The following is a 19,277-nucleotide window of genomic DNA, read 5'->3' as shown; positions in this document are numbered from 1 at the left end:
CACGAATGCATTACACCCAGCATCCTCTCCCTGGCCTTTCACACTCAGTATGGGCAGAGAAAACCCTTTTTCTTTCTGCAGGAGCTTTCAGCCTGTAAAAGACTCCCCATTCCTGTGCCCATGCTGTCCAGGGTGCCTGCACAAGGGCAGGAGGGCACGCAGAACCCCAGGTATCCACACAGGGATGCCACGGCCCCACACAGGCCCCAGCAGCTGCAGAGCACCCCCTGCCCACTGCTCAGAACTGAGTCTGCAAAGATCTACCCATGCTCTTTTCCTACACACTGCTCAATTTACCGTCTAACACAAGTGAAGCATCGTCTGGCTTTAGCTGTTAAAAGTATCTCCTCCTATGGGCTAGAGAGCTGCTGCCTGCCCTGCATGGCTCCGAGTAACTGGGAATCCTATCCTAGGAGCCCCAGAAGCGGTGAGGGCAGCCCTGGTCCTGCCTTGCTCTGGCATTGCAACATCAGCAGTGGCTCTGTAGGTATAACTCATCTTTTCCATGTTCTTGAGCTTATTGTAGTCTAATACCTGTTAATATTTGTCCAAGTTACCTGAAGAGGATGGGGCAACAACCCCAGGAGCATCCTGCTCAGGAGCTGGCACGGGGTGAGCAGGAGGGCAGAGGGGGCTGACTTCAGGCACTGGGCACTCATGCAGAAGCACAGGCTGAGCACAAGTGTCCTGAGCGCCCTGCTCGGCGGATGGCAGGGAAAGGGGCTTACCCAGAATAGACGTGTCCTGAGCAGGCAACAGCAGCTCCATACTTCAGCTTTACCTGCCTTTTTGTTTCGCCCTGCTTTACTCAAACATGTCAGGGCACCAGTGATGGTGACAGCAGAGCCAGCAGGCTGCGGGGCAGTCATAGAAGACCAGAGAACACCATGGACTTAATGTGGGAGCGCCCAAGCTGACAGCTTTTGGGAAGCAGCTGCCCACCAGGTCCAGACATGCCTCTGTTGTCGGGTCTGTGGGGCAGAGCATCCCACAGAGCTCTGGTCCTTGGGGCACTAAGGGGAGCCCAGTGGTGGGAACAGCTGTCGCGAGAGCAGGAGCACTCTGCAGAGGGTGGGTTGGTGCTGGCTGTGCCATGGACTCCAGCACAGAGGGAGCATGAGGCACTGGTGGGCTCCAGAGCCTGCTTGGGATATCCCACCACTCAGGAAGCTCTGGAGCTCCTCTTCATACTCTGATCCCATGGGCCATAGCAGCATGTCTCAGCCTCTCTGCCTCAGTTTGCTGGCCCGTCCGAGGAGAGGCTGGCAGCAAGCTGCAACTGCTGGGCACCCTGATGGGTAGCAGGGAGGTGCAGGCAGCCTGTCAGCCCCACTCTTGTCCCTGGGGAAGGGCCATCAGTGGGAAGCAGAGTCCAGCATGGTAATGGGTCTCCACGTGAGTGTGGGCTTACCATTGCAGGGCAAGTGGTTTGCCAGAATCAAGCAAGTTTAACCGAAGGGGCACCTGGAGAAATCTGGGAGAAGAGAGATGTTTTGGGTTTGCCTTTGACTCTGTGGTGAACTGCCAGCATCCTATGAGCCCTGTGCCAGGTCTGTGCTCAGCAGGGTGCAGCCCTTCACTCCCCACCATGAGCACAGGCTCTGCCACCTCTTATGGCAGCTAACACCAGCCTCGTAGTGCCCAAGGCAAACACCTGCAAACCTCCACACCTTAATACTACCAAGCAGACCGTGATGCTGGTGCTGATGTAGCCACCTTCGCAGCAGCCTGGGCTGAGATCATTCCTGCTTTCAGTATTGCAGCAATCAGTCCATCAACAACTCCCAGGGTCGGAGGAAGGCTGCTCAACTTTGCCAGCAGCCTGGCCAGCACCAGCTTCCTCCCATACACCCTCTGTCATGCTATCAGCTCTGCTAAGGTTCTGAAGGTCTCCTTCATTCCTGTGCGGTTCCCAGGCTGTTGAGTAGGGCTGTAGCTCTTTGCAATGGCTTCACGTGCAATTCTGTGTGTTTCTCTGAGGTGCAGATTCATGCCCATGTCCACTGCCCGTATGTGTCCCATTCTCCCCTGCACCATGCTTGGGGACACAGCACTGGAAGAGGGCTACACTCATATAAAGCCTCTATGACCAAGTCCCCGGCAGGCTGGTCCCATGTGGACCACGTCCCGTTCAGGCTTTGCTCCTGCGATTTCCTTTATTTAGGAAGTTTATCGAGAACACCTCTACTCCCATGGTTAATTTTTTTTTTCCCCAATGCTCAATGTAAATGTCTTTGCAGGTGGTTTACATTAATTTGCTCTTATGCCAACACAATCTTTCAGCGTAAATAATTCCTTTCTTTATCTAGAGTAAACACTGTGCTATATTTACAGATATCAATCATATCACTTCCACCTGTGTTTTTCTAGTTGCAGCACTTCCAGCTCTCCCAGTTTTGCAAGATGTGGCCCTCCATCCTTCCCCAGGCTCAGGTCTGGCTTCCCCTCTCTTCCAGTATGAATGCCTTTCCTAGCACTAAGATCTGTGCTCCCGGTGCCCTGCATGATGACCTACACCCCCTCCACACCTGCATGTGGGCAATCCGGACGCCTGGGCAGGACACAGTAGGAGGGGTCCCCACCTCTCCCCATGCCCAGGTGCTGACCCCGGGCTGCAGCCCCGCATGCTGGGAGCACCAGCTCCATCCCTGACTCCCATGTTCTCTGCCACTGGCCTCTCCCTGCCCACGATGAGAAGGTTTTGCTTCCTGGCCCTGGGTCAGGCTCTCACCAGTGACTAATTAAAAAGCAGACCTGACTTTGCCAGGGTGGTCGACGGTACCTGGGCAGGCTCCCTTCCCCAGGTTAGCATCAGCAGGGCGCTTGCTCGCAGCCACAGCATCCTCGGGGACAGCTGACACCTACCTTCAGAGTGGTGGGAGAGAGTGAGCAGGCTGACACAGGAGGCACCAATGCCGGAACCGAAGACAGTGATCCGCAAGGGATCTCCCCCAAAGAAGGCGATGTTCTCACTGACCCAGCGCAGTGCCTGTATCTGGTCCAGGAGCCCATAATTGCCTTTGGCAGCCTGGTCCCCCGTGCTCAGGAACCCTGTGGGCCAAGGAGAGCCCGGTTAGGGATGAAGAAGTAGGGGGTGTCCTGACTTCCCACCCCCCCTTCCCCAAGCCTAGGGGAACTTCTGTGGGACCCTATCCCACCAGAACATGAGACCCCACTACCAGGAGAGTCCTGTGAGCTCTAAGCTGGAGCAGGGACATCACCGAGCTCTAGCCACCCTCTGCACGGCACAGAGGGGCGAAAGGCTACGAGTGCAGCTGCAAGCCCTGGGGAGCCTCTCCAGCCAACCGCAAGCAGTGATAGGGTGATGGGCACGAAGCCCTGTCCTACCTGTACCACCACCTGTGCTAATAACAAATCAAGACATCTCACGCATGCTCCAAGGAAACTTGAGAAAGCACCGGTGGCTGCCGGTAGGCTGAGTGTGTGCACAGCCGATGCTTTCCATGGACTAACATGGCCCAGAGGAGGATCTATAAATGTAAGGAGGTGGGCTGGGCGGAGAGAAACCTACTGCAGCTTAAAATACAAAGGCTCTCAGTGAGGAAGATGCTGAGAAATTCAATAGCAAAGGGAACACCCAAGATAAGCTATCAGTGTTTCGGTTGCAAAGCAGGAAGCCAAAACCATCGTCCTCAGGTAAAATCCAGGCAGGTAACGCCAGCAGACAGAGAGTGGCACCAGAGCTGCTCCAGCACTGGAGGTACTCTGGCCAGGTGCGCTGCAGCACTTCAGTGGAGATGATGATGGCACCGTTTAAGTCTTATTTCTGTTGTGACTTATGTCTCTTAAATTTGCACCTATCCATCTTAAAGGCCTGACTTTTAATATTGAAGGGCCTTGAATAGGCTTGTTTTTACTGAAAAGCCTATTTTCTACCAGGTAACAGCCATCTTCCCCAAGAGGCTATGGGGTCCGGAGGCCGTCAGAGAGATGTGCTGCCCCAGGTACCGGCTGGGAGCCCACCTGCCTGGGGAGAGTGCCATGCCAGGATGGATGGCTAGGAAGAGAGCCTGCCAGTAGCTTGGCTGGGAAGGAGCTCTCCCCAAACCTCCACACCCCTTGTTCTCCCTGCTGCTAAGGGAGGCAGCAGTGATGCTCCAGGCAAATCTCCTGTATCCCAGCCCCCAGGGGTTTCTGCTGCAGCAGGCAGGGGACTGCACCACCTTTTGGCCCTGTGTCCCCATTTTGCCTCTCTAGGTCACCAGTGCTCATGAAAATGGAACTGCCACCCTCCTCTATATGGCACCCGACAGCCTTTGGTGACCCCCCTCTGCAGGCAGCCAGGCTGTGGTGGGTGGCTGCGGGGGTCCCGGCAGCTCAGCTAGCTTGGAGGCAGCCTGTGCCCAGGAAGGGAGCGCTGCTGGGTCCCCATTGGCAGCCAGGCAGTACCCGCTGGCAGCTCACCGCTCCGAGCACTTTCAGGAGGAGATGCTGGGTAAATACATTTATTATTTATTTAACCACAAAGCAGTATTTGCTTTCAGCTGAGCCAGGTTGTGTAAATGAGCCTGGGGGGGGCCGGTGCCAGGAGCCAGACCACGCTGTGATCGCCTGCTGGGGGCACTGCCACGTGGCACCCTGCTCGGCAGCCAGAGTGGAGGGCAGGAGCAGCACCTGCAGTGCAGCCCCCATCCCACCGGGTCCCACGCCCCCCACTGCCCCCTTCCCAGCTGGTTCAAGCCCGGTTGGCTGTGGGGGCTCGTCCTGCTGCCTGGCCATGCTGGCAACACAGACCATGCTGGCCAGCCCATACCGAGCACTCCAACGCGGTAGTTCAGGGTGATGACAATCACGTTCCCGTAGCTGGCCAGGACGCTGCCGTCTATCATGTTCCCTGTGCCCTCCATGTACGAGCCGCCGTGGATATACACCATCACCGGCTTGGCCCCGCTGTCCCGGATGTCTGGAAGGAGAGGCGGTTAAACACAGGACCCTGCCAATGGCTGCAGCACCCTGCCCAACAGGCAGACCAAGGACGAGGGCAATGCCAACTGCCAGGACTGAGGAGGGGGCTTAGGAGCCAAACCCAGAGCTCTCTCACCACCACTGAACCAACCCCGCCAGCCCTTCTCCAGGTGATGGCAGCCACTGTGCCATCCCCACACTGCTGTCCCCTCAGGGGTCTCAGCACATGTGGGAGAGATGCTGGCTGGACCTGGCCGCTCTTCCCTGGAGCCGGGCTCTGGCCACGTGCAGGAGCCAGACCAGCAGCACCTCCATTGCGCGTGGAAGTTGCAGAGTCCAGCCCCGGGATGCAGCCCCGTGTCCTGTCTTTAGCTGGACCCAAGCCCTTGGCTCCGGGAATCCTGGAAGCTGGCATTGCGGGGGGGCAGGGATGGAGGTGTGCAGGACCTGGAAGGCGGGGGAGCACTGGTAGGTGCTCCAACATCTGACTCTCCCGCCCCCTCCTTCCCGTCCCTCTGGGAAGGCAGAAACCTGCCGGCTGCCTGGATGTGAACCCATGGCACCCCAGTGCCCAGACACAGACATGGTGATGAGGCAGACAGTGTGTGTGTGTGTGTGTCAGGGAGGAGAGTATGATGTCCAGATGAGGACAGAGCATGAGGCATGGAGTGACGATGGGGAATGGGACCCCAAGGGCCGGGGAGGAATGACTGTGGGAGCCTAGGGGACAGGGAGCAGCCATGCTCCCTCTCTCGACTGGCCCTGCCTGGGCGGTGTCCTGCCCCTTCTGCCCCACTGGCCTAGGATCCTTCACGGAGCCAAGCCCAGGCACGAGGGAACAACATCCATGCTCGGCTCCTGGTACATCTTGCCCACGTTACACAGAGAAGGCGGTTGCACCCATCATGGAGACATTCCTGTGGTGTCCAGCCCTCTCCAGGACTGGCGAGCCAACACTGATGGACTTTGCCCTCCCTCATGGTCACCCGCAGCCAGCGCCTTGCTCGGACAGGCTGGCATCGCCTGCTGGGGCTGCTTAGCCTTGGCTGCCCTGGCCAGCCACTGCTCCCTGCCTGCCTCCCTCCTTGGTGCACTGCGCCGTCCCAGCAGCCAGACCCCGCCATGGTCCCCACGGGGCTGGGACTCCCGGGGCACAGCCACACCAACTCAGTGGGGATGCCCGGCCGGGGTGGACATGCTCCCTTGCACCCACCTAACCCCTGTCCATGTCCACTACTCCCCGTGGCTTGCCCATCGCAGGGGGCTGCAGGGCAGACTCATGGGTACGTCTGGCCATGCCCACCTCCAGCTGTGGCCTGCGACATGGCTAAGGGTGGCCTCCCTCCCGTATAGAAAACCTCTTCCCTCCAGGAGAATGAGAATATGGCAAAACCTCTTTGCCGGCTCTTTTCCTATCGCCAGGATGCAGCCAGGCAAATGCACAGACCTGGGGAGCAAAAAGAGCTCACGGCTCCTCCAAGACAGACATTGCCCATGCAGCAGAGCTACAGCAGGACAACTCTTCCCAGGGTCACCTGCTTGATATGCAAAGGGCAGGAACATCAGTGCCTGTGCCCATGTCTTCTCCTTCCTGCCACACACTCCCACTGACACACAAAGGGACGTCCTCACAGCGGAATGGTGGCAATGTGGGGAGACGTACCAGAGAATAAATGGCTCCTAATCGCTGCAGCACATTTTAGTGTACGGGATTTAGCACAGTCAAGTCACTTAGGCTGAATGCCAGTTTACGCCCTGGTACAAGAGATCCTGGGGCACAGGTTAGTGGGAGAAAACAATGGGGCTTTGGTACTCCCAAGGAAAAAGCTTTTCATCTGTTTCCCAGATTCTAAACACCATCTGCCAGGCCGTGCTCGAGCTGCTCTGGGACTCCTGCATACCATGAGGTTTTACTGTCCTCGGCATGTTTGCGCTGCACCCTGGCCGACCCTTCCTCCTGCCTCCCCTTCACATCCCTGCGGCCAAACACACCGACTCCATACCCTGCAGATGAACAACCCTGTTTTACTAAAAATAGCTTATTCTGCAGCTTGCTTAGCCCTGGCATACATCTAGAATCACATCTGCTTAAAAGCCTACTCGCTCTGCCTCGGCTGCTGCTGATGCTCTGGTTGCAAGCAAGACCTCACTTGCCTTAGGTGGAGAAGGAGAGAAGTTAACAGAAACCATGTCTGAGCGGACCTTGGGTCTCCTGGGCACGGCCAGGTACCCTGCAGGTGCCAAGGCTGCCAAGCTGCTGGCACGGCCACTCTGCAGCGGAGCCCAAGGCGGGGCTGGGCAAGGGTGGAGGGGGAAGTTGCTGGCTCCCAGCTGCATGTCACTGACTCTGGAGGGATGAAGCTGGACGTGGGATGTGACCGGGCTCAGGGTGAAATGGGCCCAGGTGCCCAGGGGCTTCTCTCCTCCCAAGCTGCCATGCTTCCTCCCTACCCTCGCTCAAGCGGAGTGGGAGCAAACTTCTCCTAAAGCAAAAAAACCCCACGAGCTTCCCTGCCCTGTCCCGAGGAGGGGAAGGGCCTGGGTGCCCTGCACAGCCGGCCAGCCTGCCCCCCACCCCGCGCAGCTGCCCGGCATGGCAGACGGATGCACACAGGGCTCCCTGGGGATGGCAGTGGATGGCAGGCAAACGGAGTTGCTTTGCGTGTCATGCAGTGGCAGCCTCGAGCACAGAAATACCTTCGTCTTCATCCCCGTCATTATCCGCTAAGTCCTCGCCCTGTTTCTTAGCGCTGGCTCCTAGGGACCAAACACGAGGAGACAGAACAAAAAGGAAAACAAAAGGAAACAAAACCAAACCAAACCAAAACAAAAACAAAAAACAAAAGAGAATTCAAAAATAGCATGATAGCAGAGACGATGGGGCCAGGCCTGCGCCCCACAGCGCTGCTGGCTACTCACATTGCACCTCTCCCAGAGCCAGGGCAGCGCAGGGCACAGGCAGGACTGCCCTGGGAGCTGCACCAGGATGCTGCTTTGCCTGGACCCCTTCCCAGATCCTCCCCGGGGAGCGCCGGGGCAGCGGGGATGAGGAAAGCGGGCTTGGGGCAGCATCAGTGCTGGTCGCGGATCAGCCTCTCAAAGCAGTTGCCAATCCTCCTGCATCCCAGCTTGGCCCCCACCTGCTCGCACACCCTCGGCTCCCTGTGCCAGGGCAAGGCTCCCTCTCCTACCACCCAGATGCGAGCAGGAGCCCTGCTCCCAGCTCTGCTGCCACCGGGAACTACCATTCCCTGCCACCAGCAGAGCCTACGTGAAGGGTTGCCCTGGGTGGCCACTGACCACCAGCCAGGGTCCTGCCCGTCACCCCCATGTGGTGCATGGCCGCCCATTGTTGTGCCTGGCATGGCTACGCCACAAACCACTGGTGCCACAGCACACTGCAGGGAGCCACCATGACAGGTGCTTCCCTGTGCTGCTCTGCTCCGTCCTGTACCAACTCCCTTCTTAAATGACTCGTTGCATGGTTCACTGAGGATTGCAAAGGCACTGACCAGCTTGCCCAAAACAAGGCAGAACCCTAAAAATATTGGTTTCTTCAATGTCCTGAATACCTTCCAGTTGTTGCATGGCCTTCAGCAAATCCGTGGTGCCAGGCCAGCCAGGCCAGCGCTGTGGGATGCTGTTGTGGATGGCGTGCACTGAGCAGCACAGTGCTTCCCAAGCTGCATGCAGCCAGAGCGAGCAGGAGAGGTGGCCTGTTGGCTGAGCAGACACAATGCAGACCTGTACTGAGGCCCCGTTGCTGCAAAGGACTGCGTGCCGTTGTGGGCACAAAGCGGAATGGTGCCATCCCTGTACCCTGCAGCCCCGAATTTCATGAAGAGGTTGTGCTCTCCTTATCCCCTTAGAGCTACAGACCAGCACCTGCGGTCCTCTGCTCCCTAATGCCTGCACCAAAAGAGTTCCCAGGGTGACAGTGACCTCAGGGCTGACAGCAGGGTTTCCCCTGAGCAGGACTGCCCACACTGTGCCTGTGCTTCCCAGTGACCTCCCCCAGCCGCATGGGGGTCCGAGGTCCCGGCACCTGGCTGGTCCCAGGGCCCCACTGCTATCACCAACTGGCCCCATCGCCACCACAGCAAGGGTTTTGCACAGCCTCCAGCAAGGCTCCCGTGAGCGAGGGGCAGCCCCGCGGCTGGATGAAACTACAAGGCAAGCATGAAACTGGCCGGGAAGATGAAATCGGGGAATCGTCCTCACTGCCACTCTGGAAGTGGGATCCCGTAGGTGACACAGATGGCAGCTAACAAAGATGGCAGCATGGAGGGGGACAGGATTTGAATTTAAAAGGAATTTATGATGGGGGAGTGAGAGATCTGAAATGGTCACGGGGCGGCTCCATTGGGGCAAGGAGCTTGCACAAAACCTTAGACAGCCATGACCTGCTGGAGAAAGTCCAGAGGAGCAACGACGGAGGAGTCTAGAAAAATCCAGCAGCAAGAAAAGTTTACAGGAGGCTGGGTCACGCAAATCCTGAGAGCAGAGTGATGGGAGCCACAGCAGCATCCTGACACATGAAAGGCCACTGCGAGGTGGTGAGGCGGAAGAGCAACTCCCTCGCTGCTGCGCAGAGCACAGGCAGCCCCAGAGCTACATGAGGCAGGTTGAAGCTGGACGAGAAGAAAACCTTCCTGGCAGAAAGGGCAGGAAAGCACTGGAAGAGGTGGCCTGGGGAGGTGTTTAAGACCAGGTGAGACACACTGCCAGGAAGAGGTGAGGTAGAGCTGCTCCTGCCTGGAGCAGGGATGGATTGGCTGTCTCCAGAGCCATCCTGATTTCCTCTGACTTGGAGTTCATCTCCCAACCTACCTGCTCCATGCCTAAGCCCTGCCTCCTCGCCTCCTGCTTTGCCACCCAGCCATCCCCTGATCTCCACACATCATGCTCCTATTTTCACCCAATGCCACCCCGTCCTTGCCACCTCTTAGCCCAGCACCCCAGCCCCTCCTGCTGCGTCCTTCCCATGGACTCCCTTCCCAGCCCACCTGCCAGGGGCCGGGTGCGTGCAGCTGCCCAGCCTGTTTGCAGGAGGCTGCAAGCTTGACCTACTGCATCTTCATTAGGAAGAGCTGCAAGCCCAGAAAGCACTTAAATGACGAAGTACTCATGCAATATTTGCTAACCTGCACTATGCGCCAAATTCCTTGGTACTGCTCAGGGATAGGGATTTTTCTCTACTGAAGACCACAGGCAGCAAGCCTTCATCCGCATCGTGCTTCAGAGCTGGGAAGCCAATCACAGGCAGCTGGAGATCCCTTTCCACTGCCGAGGGCCCTGGTGCTGCTAAAGCTCTGGGACCTGCCAGGCTGCAGCCCTCCAGCCTGGTCTCTTTCAGGGGACAAAGGTCTCCATGCAGTCAGGGATGGAGGAACCGGCTATAAGGAGCTGTCACGCTGTAAGAGAGGGCAGCGGACAACATCCCTGCGATCTGAGCAACTGTGCTGGCTGAGCAGGGAGGGATCTGGCTGGAGACCACCGCCCTGGAGCTTAGGGATGGCTGGGACAAGCCTAAAGCAACCTGAGCTTCACACACCACAGAAGGGACGGTAGAAAGCAGCGCCAGGAAGCTAAGCAAAGCAGGAGAGCAGTAATGCAGGCCAGGGCAAAGGGGAACAGTGGTGGCACGTGTGCATGGCAGATGCAAAGCACGAGCCTTCCCCATTGGCAGGAAGGTGCTAGGGTGGCTGGGATTACAGCGAACACAGGCTGCTGCGCCAAGCAGGCTTTTTGCCTCTCGCTATTCTATGCTTGTTCACCTCCACGACGACCCACTGATGCCCCACAGCTTGTGAGACCAATTACAGCTTCACTTCCCTCACCCATCCCACTTTGCTCCATTACCTCCCTCCACTGGTTATTGCCATGTTCAAGGACACCCACCCCAGGAGATCTTCCTCCGCACTGGCAAAGGCCACCACGCAGAGCCCAGCAGCACCTACTCTCATGGGGATGGGTTTAATGTTATGGATTCACAGCTGGAAAAACCAAAAGGACTCATGGCTCTTACTCTCCTTACCCATCAAAAACTCCCTCCACTAACTCAGTGTGAATGCCCATTGTGCCACTTCACTTTAAGCTGTGAAGTGACATTGTTCAGGCCGATAGGAAGGATGCATATGCTTTTATCTGAAGACTCTGGAAAGGTTTAAGCTCAAGTTCAGTAAAAAATAAAACCACTTTCCCTGAAACAGGGGCTGGTAGCCACACGAGCTCAGGTGCTTCTCCAGGAGCGATGAGGAACGGGACCAGGACTGATGACAGCCATTGAACCTTCTGTCGCACAACCCCACGGGCAGGGGCAGCTCCCCTGGGACCTGTGTCAGGCGGCCCCTCCAGATAATCAGCCCTGGCTCCAGGACTGCACTGCAGCACACCTTGGTGCTGCCCTGCCCCTCCACGTCCCTGGGTGATGCAGAGGAGTTATCTCCATCCTTGAGCAGACTCCATAAAAACACTGCATCTTCTCACGCTCTGCTGCCTCCACCAGCACAAACACCTACCCTCACCTTTGCAAATCACTCCCTGGAGTGGGAGTGGAGCACCAGGGCAGTGGTCTGCTCCCAGTCAGCTCTGCAAAGCAGCAGGCTTCGTGGGAGGCTGGTGAGAAGCCTTCCAGCAAGGGAGCACTGCAGAAGTTGCGCAGCTGTAGGGAAGCCTCAGCCAGTACTCGGACAAGTTTGCTTCTTGGAGAGCAGCAGAGAAGCCACAATGCTTTTCCCACAGAGCAGCTGGAGCGCATCCTGAGCCCAGGAGCTGCTGGGAGCTCCAGCCACCCTTGCACAGCAGAGCAAGATGCTGGACTGGCACATTTGTCTCCGCAGCCTTGCAGACTCTGCACAGCCCGAGCCAGTGAGATTAGGGCAGTCACTAGTAAAAACCAGGGAAGGCTGCTATATGCAGGGCAGCCACACTTTTCCCCTCCAAAAATGACATCCACCTTCCCATGCCCTGCAGCAAGGCCTGCCCAGGCTGGTGGTGAAGGGAAGGGGAAAGCATCCCGGCACCCAGCACAGCCAAGCACAGGCTGGAAGTGTTGGCAGCACAAAGCAAAGGGCAGAGCTGCATTTTGCACATAGGTACTGTACCGTGTGTGTGTGTATATGCTCTTCAGGTGGGCAGCGTTATTTTCATAGCAAAACGTGAGCCTCAACTGAGCCTCAGCACTGTCAGCTCCCCCAGCACCATGCATGGCTAATTATTCTCAAAGTACTGCTGCCCTGCCTTGCTCCCAGAGAAGGGACGAATGTGTACAGAGGAGACTGGCAGGTAGGAAATTTCCATATAGGAAATTACTGTGGGCAGCTGGGCAGGGAAACAGGGACGCCTTTCTGTCCCAGGGATAAATTCTGATAAATTCTCAGTCCTTTGGCTGCTATGAAATACACTGAGCTTAGGGGTGGCAGAAATCATGAAAACTCCAGTAAGGTGGGAGCTGAGGGGTATTTCTGAACCACCAAAATACAGCACAGTTGCCTGCTCTGTGCGAGGAGAGCTTATTCACCACTCATATGTGGCCTTAGAATATTCCAGAATATCAAGAATATTCCAGAACAAGCCAATGTTCAAATGACACGCAGCCCAAGGAAATCAGCACTGCAGGTACATTATCCTCACCCCAAGCATTACTAACCCAGGATACATGATGAGGGGTGGGGGAGCCTCTGTTTCTCATCACAAGTGACTCAATTAATTCGAGCCAACGGCCACCAGAGCTGTGGCCGGAGCCGAAGGGCAGCGCCAGTGTCTGGGTGCTTTAATTCCCAGCACGTCACGCCTGGATGCCCAAATAGCCAGCACTGGGGATCCGTTGGTCTGTGAGTCAGCAGAGCCCGGCAGGGGCAGAGGGCATGTCCCCCACCAGCTCCCGGGAGGTGACCAGAGACAACCGCAGATGGGCTGCAAAGAAACCCTGCCCGTGAGCAGAGCCAGTGGGGAGGGAAAACCAGGAGATGAGCGCGCCCAAGGTGTTTCACTGTGCCTTACGTTGTCCCCCTTCTCCAGCCATAACCCAGACCCTGCTTCCCTGGCCCCTACCGTAGGGCTGGGGGCGGCGGGGGTCCGCCAGCCCCGGCAGCCGGTGGGAGGGCCAGGAGAGGAAGCGCTTTGAAGTGGCTGGTGATTGCTGGCACAGCCGGCTCCGGAGACAGCGTGCGGAGACTCCTTAATGTGCCAGCCCTTTCAGGGGCAGCCTTAGAACTCAGAGAGATGGCGTGTGAATAGCCAGGACAGCAACAGGAAAAGCAAAGCAAAGAAACCCAACAACAGAACTAGGGGAAATGGCTGGAAGGAAAGCGCTCCCCAAACCTCCAAGCCCAGCTGCGCTGGCCCCACCAACCCCAGGGGTGCAGGGAGGCGGAGGCTGGGATGCAGGGTCCCCTCCGCCGCAGGATGCCCAGGATGGCAGCCCCTGACCGCCAGACACCCCCTCCCTGCACTGAGCCTTTCAGAAGAGCTTGGCTGGCCGACCGCCCCCACATCCAATTTTGGGTACACAGAGCAGCCCGGGCTCTCCCTGCCTGCAAGGTGGCTGTGTGGCAGGATGGGCAAAGCATTGTGTCCGACAGGGGGCCGAGCTAGCTCCCACATCTCCACTCCCCAGCCTGTGGCACTGGGGCTGGCTGGGAATGCAGGATCACTTTGCAGTAAGGGGGGCTGAGCTGTCCTCCTTGCCCCAAAGTGCAGCAGGATGAGCCCCGTGCGGCCCTGGGGATGGAGGCAAGGCAAAGCGGAGATGTGTCTGAACTAGAGTTGCTTGGCCTGGGGGTGGCTGGGGCTTAGGGAGGATGCTGTGCCAGGGGGTGGAGAGCAGATCCTCACTGGCAGGGCTGGCAGAGGCGTGGAGCAGCCTTGAGGGGACCACGGGCTAGGGCAGAACATGGCAGCATTTACACAGCCAGGAGAGGTTTTATGCTTTTAAATGAGGAGCTTTGGACGCAAAATGACCAGGGATGCAACGGGGAAAGAGCTCAGCCCAGGACGGGCTGCAGTCCCCCATCACACAGGTGCTTTCCTGAGCAGGCCAACAGGGGATGCACCCATAAGGGATGGGTGCATTTAAGTGCTACCTGCCATCAGAGGCTCCCCCTCACCCAGGGACTGGGAGGCTGCCGGTGCCAGTGGCATGAAGGTGGGAGCACAGGCTCAGCCCGGGAGAAGCTGTTCTGAAAGGCCTGGAGCAATGTGAGCATCCTCCTCTGACCTGACCCCAGACCTGTGCTCCCAGCCAGCACCAGTCCTGGCTCCCCCAGCTGGGGAGCAGAGGTGGCCGGAGCATCTGCAGTGCTGGAAGTGGGGGGCAGCAGGGTGGGCTGCTCGGAGTGCCTGCGGTCTGGGTGGCAGCACAGAGAGGTGCCGGAGGAGCATGCCACTGGCCGGGGGCCGGCCAGGCACCCTCTCACTCTCTCTCTCTCTTTCCTCTCTGTGCCTCTCTGCCGGTCGGCTTGCTACATACCTCCTTTCCTACATATTTTCTTGTTGGGCTTTCGGGTGCATTCCTTGGAAATCCGTTTTACTGTAAAATGAATAAAAGACTACAAAATAACAGGAGGCTCCACTGGTGGGAGTGGGCATGCAATCACAACCACGCTGCTGCCCTCCCACCGCCCCCGGGACCGCAGGAGGTGGGGAGGGAGCATCGCTGTGGGAGGAAAACTCTGGGCCAGCGTGCTGGGCGGGAAGGAAGGCACGATGCATCCCGCGGCCAAGGGACCCAGGGACAGAGAAGTGGAGCCAGCCAACCTGGGAGGAGCCATCGGCCTGCCAGGCTGCTCCGCTGTGTGCAGCAGACCCCCTGGGTCCCTTCCAGCCCACTGAAAATCCCCAGGGGTTTCCGTTGCGGTGAGGCTGGGGTGGGCACATGGGCAGACGCTGCCTCCTCTGCCCTCTACTTACAGTTCAGGTGGGATCCCCTACAAAGGAAAAGGTTAGACAAGGAGGCACCCAGCACCACTCAGCCTCACCCCAACAGAACCATGCCCCATGGGTCCCCAGCACCCTAGGCTCATCGCTCTGCCACTGTCCCGCCAGCAGACAGGGGAGCAGCCAAGCAACGCACCTGCCGGTGCCCCCAACCTCCCGTCTGTACCGGCGCCCAGAAAAGGGCTCCGTGGTCTCTTCATTGCTGGAGCATCTCCCCAGGGAGAGGCAGAGAGTGTTCCTCCCAGCCGCAGCCGCAGCCCACGCCCACAACTAGCGTATGGACCTGGGAAGGGTGGGAAGGGGCGAGGAAGGACGAACCCGAACCAACTCAAGACAGAACCTGGCACTCGGCGCCTGGGGAGCACAAACCAGCTTGTCGCTCTGTGGATCTGTGGTCAGAGAGTCGGATTCAGATTTAGCAACACGAGAGAGGAACCCGTGACAATGCCATGGAGGTGGAGGGGAGGGACCGGGAGGCGTGGAGGAGGAGCAGGAGCACGCGAGACAGAGATGGCAGCTGAGGGCAAGAGGGTGAGCTGCGTGACCAGTGAAAGCTTTCCACAAACAGACAGCATGCTGCAGGGTCCACAACCACATGCTTCAAACACAACACCCAGGTGAGACCAACCACGGCTGGGGAAGGGCGGAGCGGGGCCCCCCCGGCCCTCCTGTGGGCACCCCGGTGGGGACTCACCATCCTCCGTGGGGATGTAGATGTTGAGGTACAGACAGTCCTCGTTGGGGTCCTGGATGTACGTGGCCACGATATCCAAATTGGAGGTAAACCAGATGGGCAGCATGATCTCAGGAACGGCATTGTGGATGTTCTGGGGGCAGACCGGCGAGAAGTGGGTAGCGTTCCTGATGCCTGACCAGGATGGTGGTGGCTCAGGGGGCATGAACCTCTTCTCCCCAATGGGGGGGGCGGCGTAAGGCACCCCCAGGTACTGGTCCACGGGCCCCAGGATCTCACTGGGCAGTGGCATGCGCACCCCCCGTAACTTCCCATAGTGCGTGTTGACAGTTGGTGAGTAGACCTGGCCCTCCATCTGCACAACTGCCGAGGCAAAGCTCAGGACCCAGAGGACGAGACGCAGGTCCCAGCCGGCCACCAGCTCAGGCACTTGGAGAATGGGAGGCAAGAGAGGGCTTCTCCAGAGTATCAGCCACATCGTCTGGGAGGAACAGCAGCAACATCCAGGCGTGAAGCTCCTGCAGCGAGGGCTCAGGGCATCCCCATCACGCCGTCTCCGATTTGCCCACCGGGAACAGATGGAGCAGTAGAGCTGGGAGTCAGGAGCACGCAGCCCAGCCACGCCTTCTGCCAGGTGAGTCAGAAGCACGCATGTAGGGAGATGTGCCACTGTTCCTCAGAGCCTGCCAGCTGCCCGCTGCTGCCTGCCTGCCAATGGCCTGGCCCAGAGGGGACTGCTGATACTGTGGGGAAATGGAGGGAATTAACAGCAGACTTGCTCTGGGAAGAGTCAAAGAGCTGCAGCACAGAAGGAGCCAGGATCCCTGGCTGGACCCTCCCACCCATGGGTGCTTGTTGGCTCTGCCACACCCAGGCAGGTTGCTCTGGAAGTAGGCAAGTGCAGGCAGCACAAGTACAACACATGCAGACACACAGACTGTGTCTGTCCACATCTGCAGAGCCTGTCCCCAGTGCTCAGGGGCCAGCCCTGCCTCTGCCTGGGTGAGCCCCACAGCTGCCCTGCACTGTGCCCTTGCCCCATGCTGCAGGAGGGTATCAACAGCAGATTATGGGTGCCAAGATAAGCAGAACAATCCCACTTCCCTGGCACCGTCCCTCCCCACAAGGAACCTGTCAGGCACCACTACTGCCCAGCACAGCTCCTGCACAAGAGCCCCCTGGCACCTCTCCCCTTCTTGCTGAGCCGGAGCTGCCTGCGCTCCCACGCTGTGCAGTCTGTGCTCCTTGCCTCAGCTCCATCCCAGCATCACTCCCCTGTCCGGGTGCCACCACCCCACCTCACACACCAGCAAATTAGAGCCATGTGTCCTACCCAGACACCCATCTTACCCACCCACATGCTCTCCAGCCAGCTTTCTCCCTCCACGTGCCACTGGCTGAAGTGGCGAGACCCCAGCCACTACCCAGGTGCTGGGCAGGCAGGACAGGAACAGACAGAGTGCTTCTGGGCAGTGTCCCCCTGTGCCGGCGCTGCAGTCTCCCTGCCACCCCCTCCCTGCCCTGGCTGCCTCCCAGGCCAAGGCAGAGGTCTCCTCCCACGTCCCCACGCCGGGCTGTCAGCAGGGTGGGGAGCAGATGTGGCAGCCCCCCATGGGGTTGGTGGGGAAGGGAGGGAGCTGTAGGCAGGCAGCGGCTGCAGATGGGGACCTGCGGATGTATGTCAGCGAGCAGAGCTCCTGCGCCAGGGAGCCCTTGCTGGAGGCTGTGTGGATTTTCAGTGCTCTGCCCTTCGCCTCCCCGCACCGCCTGCTGTATTCAGGGCTTATGTAAGTGCCCCCACGCCTCCCCCCACCAGCATCACTGTTCCTGGGGAACCTGGGCAAGGAGAGCCACGGAGGCCGTGCTTGCCTGGTGCTCGCCCTCGCCTTAGCCAGGCGAAAGCAGTGTCAGCCAGAGGCCGGCTCTGCACCTTGGCAGGTGGCTTTGCAGCCTGGTCCCCGCTAAAAGGCACTGCTTGGTAGTGGGTCAGAGGATGCTTATCCTGTCTCAGCCACATGTCCATACCCTAGGAGAGACGGGAGAGGTGGTGGGGCACCTCCATTTTGCCCCAGAGCATCCTTACGTGCCCACCTGGTAAATCTCTCCCAAGCTCAGAGGGGAGCAGAGTTGTCTTGGAATTATTGGAGCACAAAATAAGAGCTGTATGTAGATGGGAGGTCACGGCTCTGGTGGAGGCTCAGCTGGGCAGGGACTCCACAAATGGAGAACACCTCGTCCAATGAGGAAAATCCGCAGGAAAAAAAAAAAACAACAAACATGGAGGGCGTCTCAAATCTGCACTGCACATGTGCAGGCAATTCATTGCTGGTCATTAAGAAAATAGGCCCGTGCTGTGCCTACCCTCCTGATAGGGCCAGGGAACACAGCAGGCTCAGAAATCAGGGTATGACAGGCATAATAAGAAACACTCATCCCAGAAAATCATGTTACTGCATCCAGCCTGCCCGAGCAGCAAGGCCTTACAGGTCTGGACATGCAGGCAGCTTTCTAGAGCCCACAGAGGGACCGCAGGTAATGCCAGACAAGGAGGGAGGCACAAATGATAGGGAGAAGGAGTCGCACCTACTGGCCCATCCATGGCACAGGAACGACTTGAGGGCTGAGCTATCGCGATCGGGGCTGATCCTGCTCTACCCCTGACCCCCATCACCTCTGCGCATCATTCCCCTCCACCTCTTGCCACACCAGGCAGTGACAGAAACACACCCTGCAGGAGCTGCTTTATCCCCCAAACAGCTGCCAAAGCCTAAGAAACAAAAAGTGTATTGAGGGACAGAAATACAGCTGAGGCACCCAGAGACCCCAAGCTCTGCTCTGCCCCACCACTGCTGAAGCTGCCTCTGCAGCGCAGTGCCTCAGCTGCCCCGCTCTGCCTCTAGCTCTGGAAGAAAACCATCATTCATCTAATATTCCTTGCAGCAATGCTCCTTCTGCAGAGAACTGACCTTTGCCTAGCAGCAACATCCCAGGGTGCAATGACAGCCCAGGACCCCCCCCGAAGTGGGATCTCAAAGGTGCTTCAGACCCACCTCTCTGCCTGACATTGCTGGAAGGCAAACCGCCAGTGCAAATCTTCTGCTCAGGTTCCTTTGGGTACCATGGGTTAGATAAAGCCAAATTATTAATGACTGTCATATCTAATTTGTATGCTAGTGCCTTTATGCTAGTGCCCACAACTCCCCACAGAGCCATTCCAACTGACCCGACATTGTTTTCCCTCTGCAGGAACACCACAGCCCTGCCAGTGGTGGCTTACCAGCTGATTTCCCAACTCGAGAGCTTCCTCGGGGCTGCAGCCGCACGCTGCCACGGGCATTGCTGCTCCACGAACTCCTCCAGCCAAGCGATTTCACGGCACCAGGCAGCACCGTTCTGCAGCCCATAGCTGCCCAGCTGGGCTGTGCACACCAGTCACAGCAAAATTAGGGCTGAATTCACCACCTACTTTGCATCCTTGGAGTGGCCGCACACCCAGCATAACCACCCTGTCCTGGCACAATGAGGAATCTCTTTTTATAAAATACAGCTTCTTGCTACAGCTCCTCAGAATTATGTTATGATGATATTCCTTTGAGTTTTTGTTTAAGCCTCATCCATGGTTCTTTTAATAGCTTTTAAAAACCATGGATATCTGAAGGCAGAAAACATAAGCTAAGATAGAATTAAAGTTCCAAGTACACATCCTTAACTTAAATAA

At 57.9% G+C, this 19,277-nt stretch overlaps 1 protein-coding gene across 2 annotated transcripts in view; it reads right to left on the bottom strand.

The window, feature by feature from the left end:
* Positions 1-19,277, bottom strand: part of NLGN3 (neuroligin 3) — a 42,184-nt gene that overhangs the window by 6,941 nt on the left and 15,966 nt on the right. Inside the window, exons 1-4 of one of the 2 annotated variants that reach the window (XM_075162141.1) lie at positions 15,560-16,087; positions 7,624-7,683; positions 4,775-4,924; positions 2,866-3,051 (exon numbers count right to left, since the gene is read on the bottom strand). In XM_075162141.1, the coding sequence (XP_075018242.1) occupies positions 2,866-3,051; positions 4,775-4,924; positions 7,624-7,683; positions 15,560-16,037 (874 nt within the window). In that variant the 5' untranslated portion in view covers positions 16,038-16,087. Of the gene's footprint in view, positions 1-2,865; positions 3,052-4,774; positions 4,925-7,623; positions 7,684-15,559; positions 16,303-19,277 lie in introns of those variants that run through there. The other variant, XM_075162140.1, reaches the window with a different exon arrangement.

This window comes from Calonectris borealis, chromosome 13 (genome assembly GCF_964195595.1).
Source record: "Calonectris borealis chromosome 13, bCalBor7.hap1.2, whole genome shotgun sequence".
NCBI lineage: Eukaryota > Metazoa > Chordata > Aves > Procellariiformes > Procellariidae > Calonectris > Calonectris borealis.
This window is presented reverse-complemented; position numbering and strand designations above follow the sequence as displayed.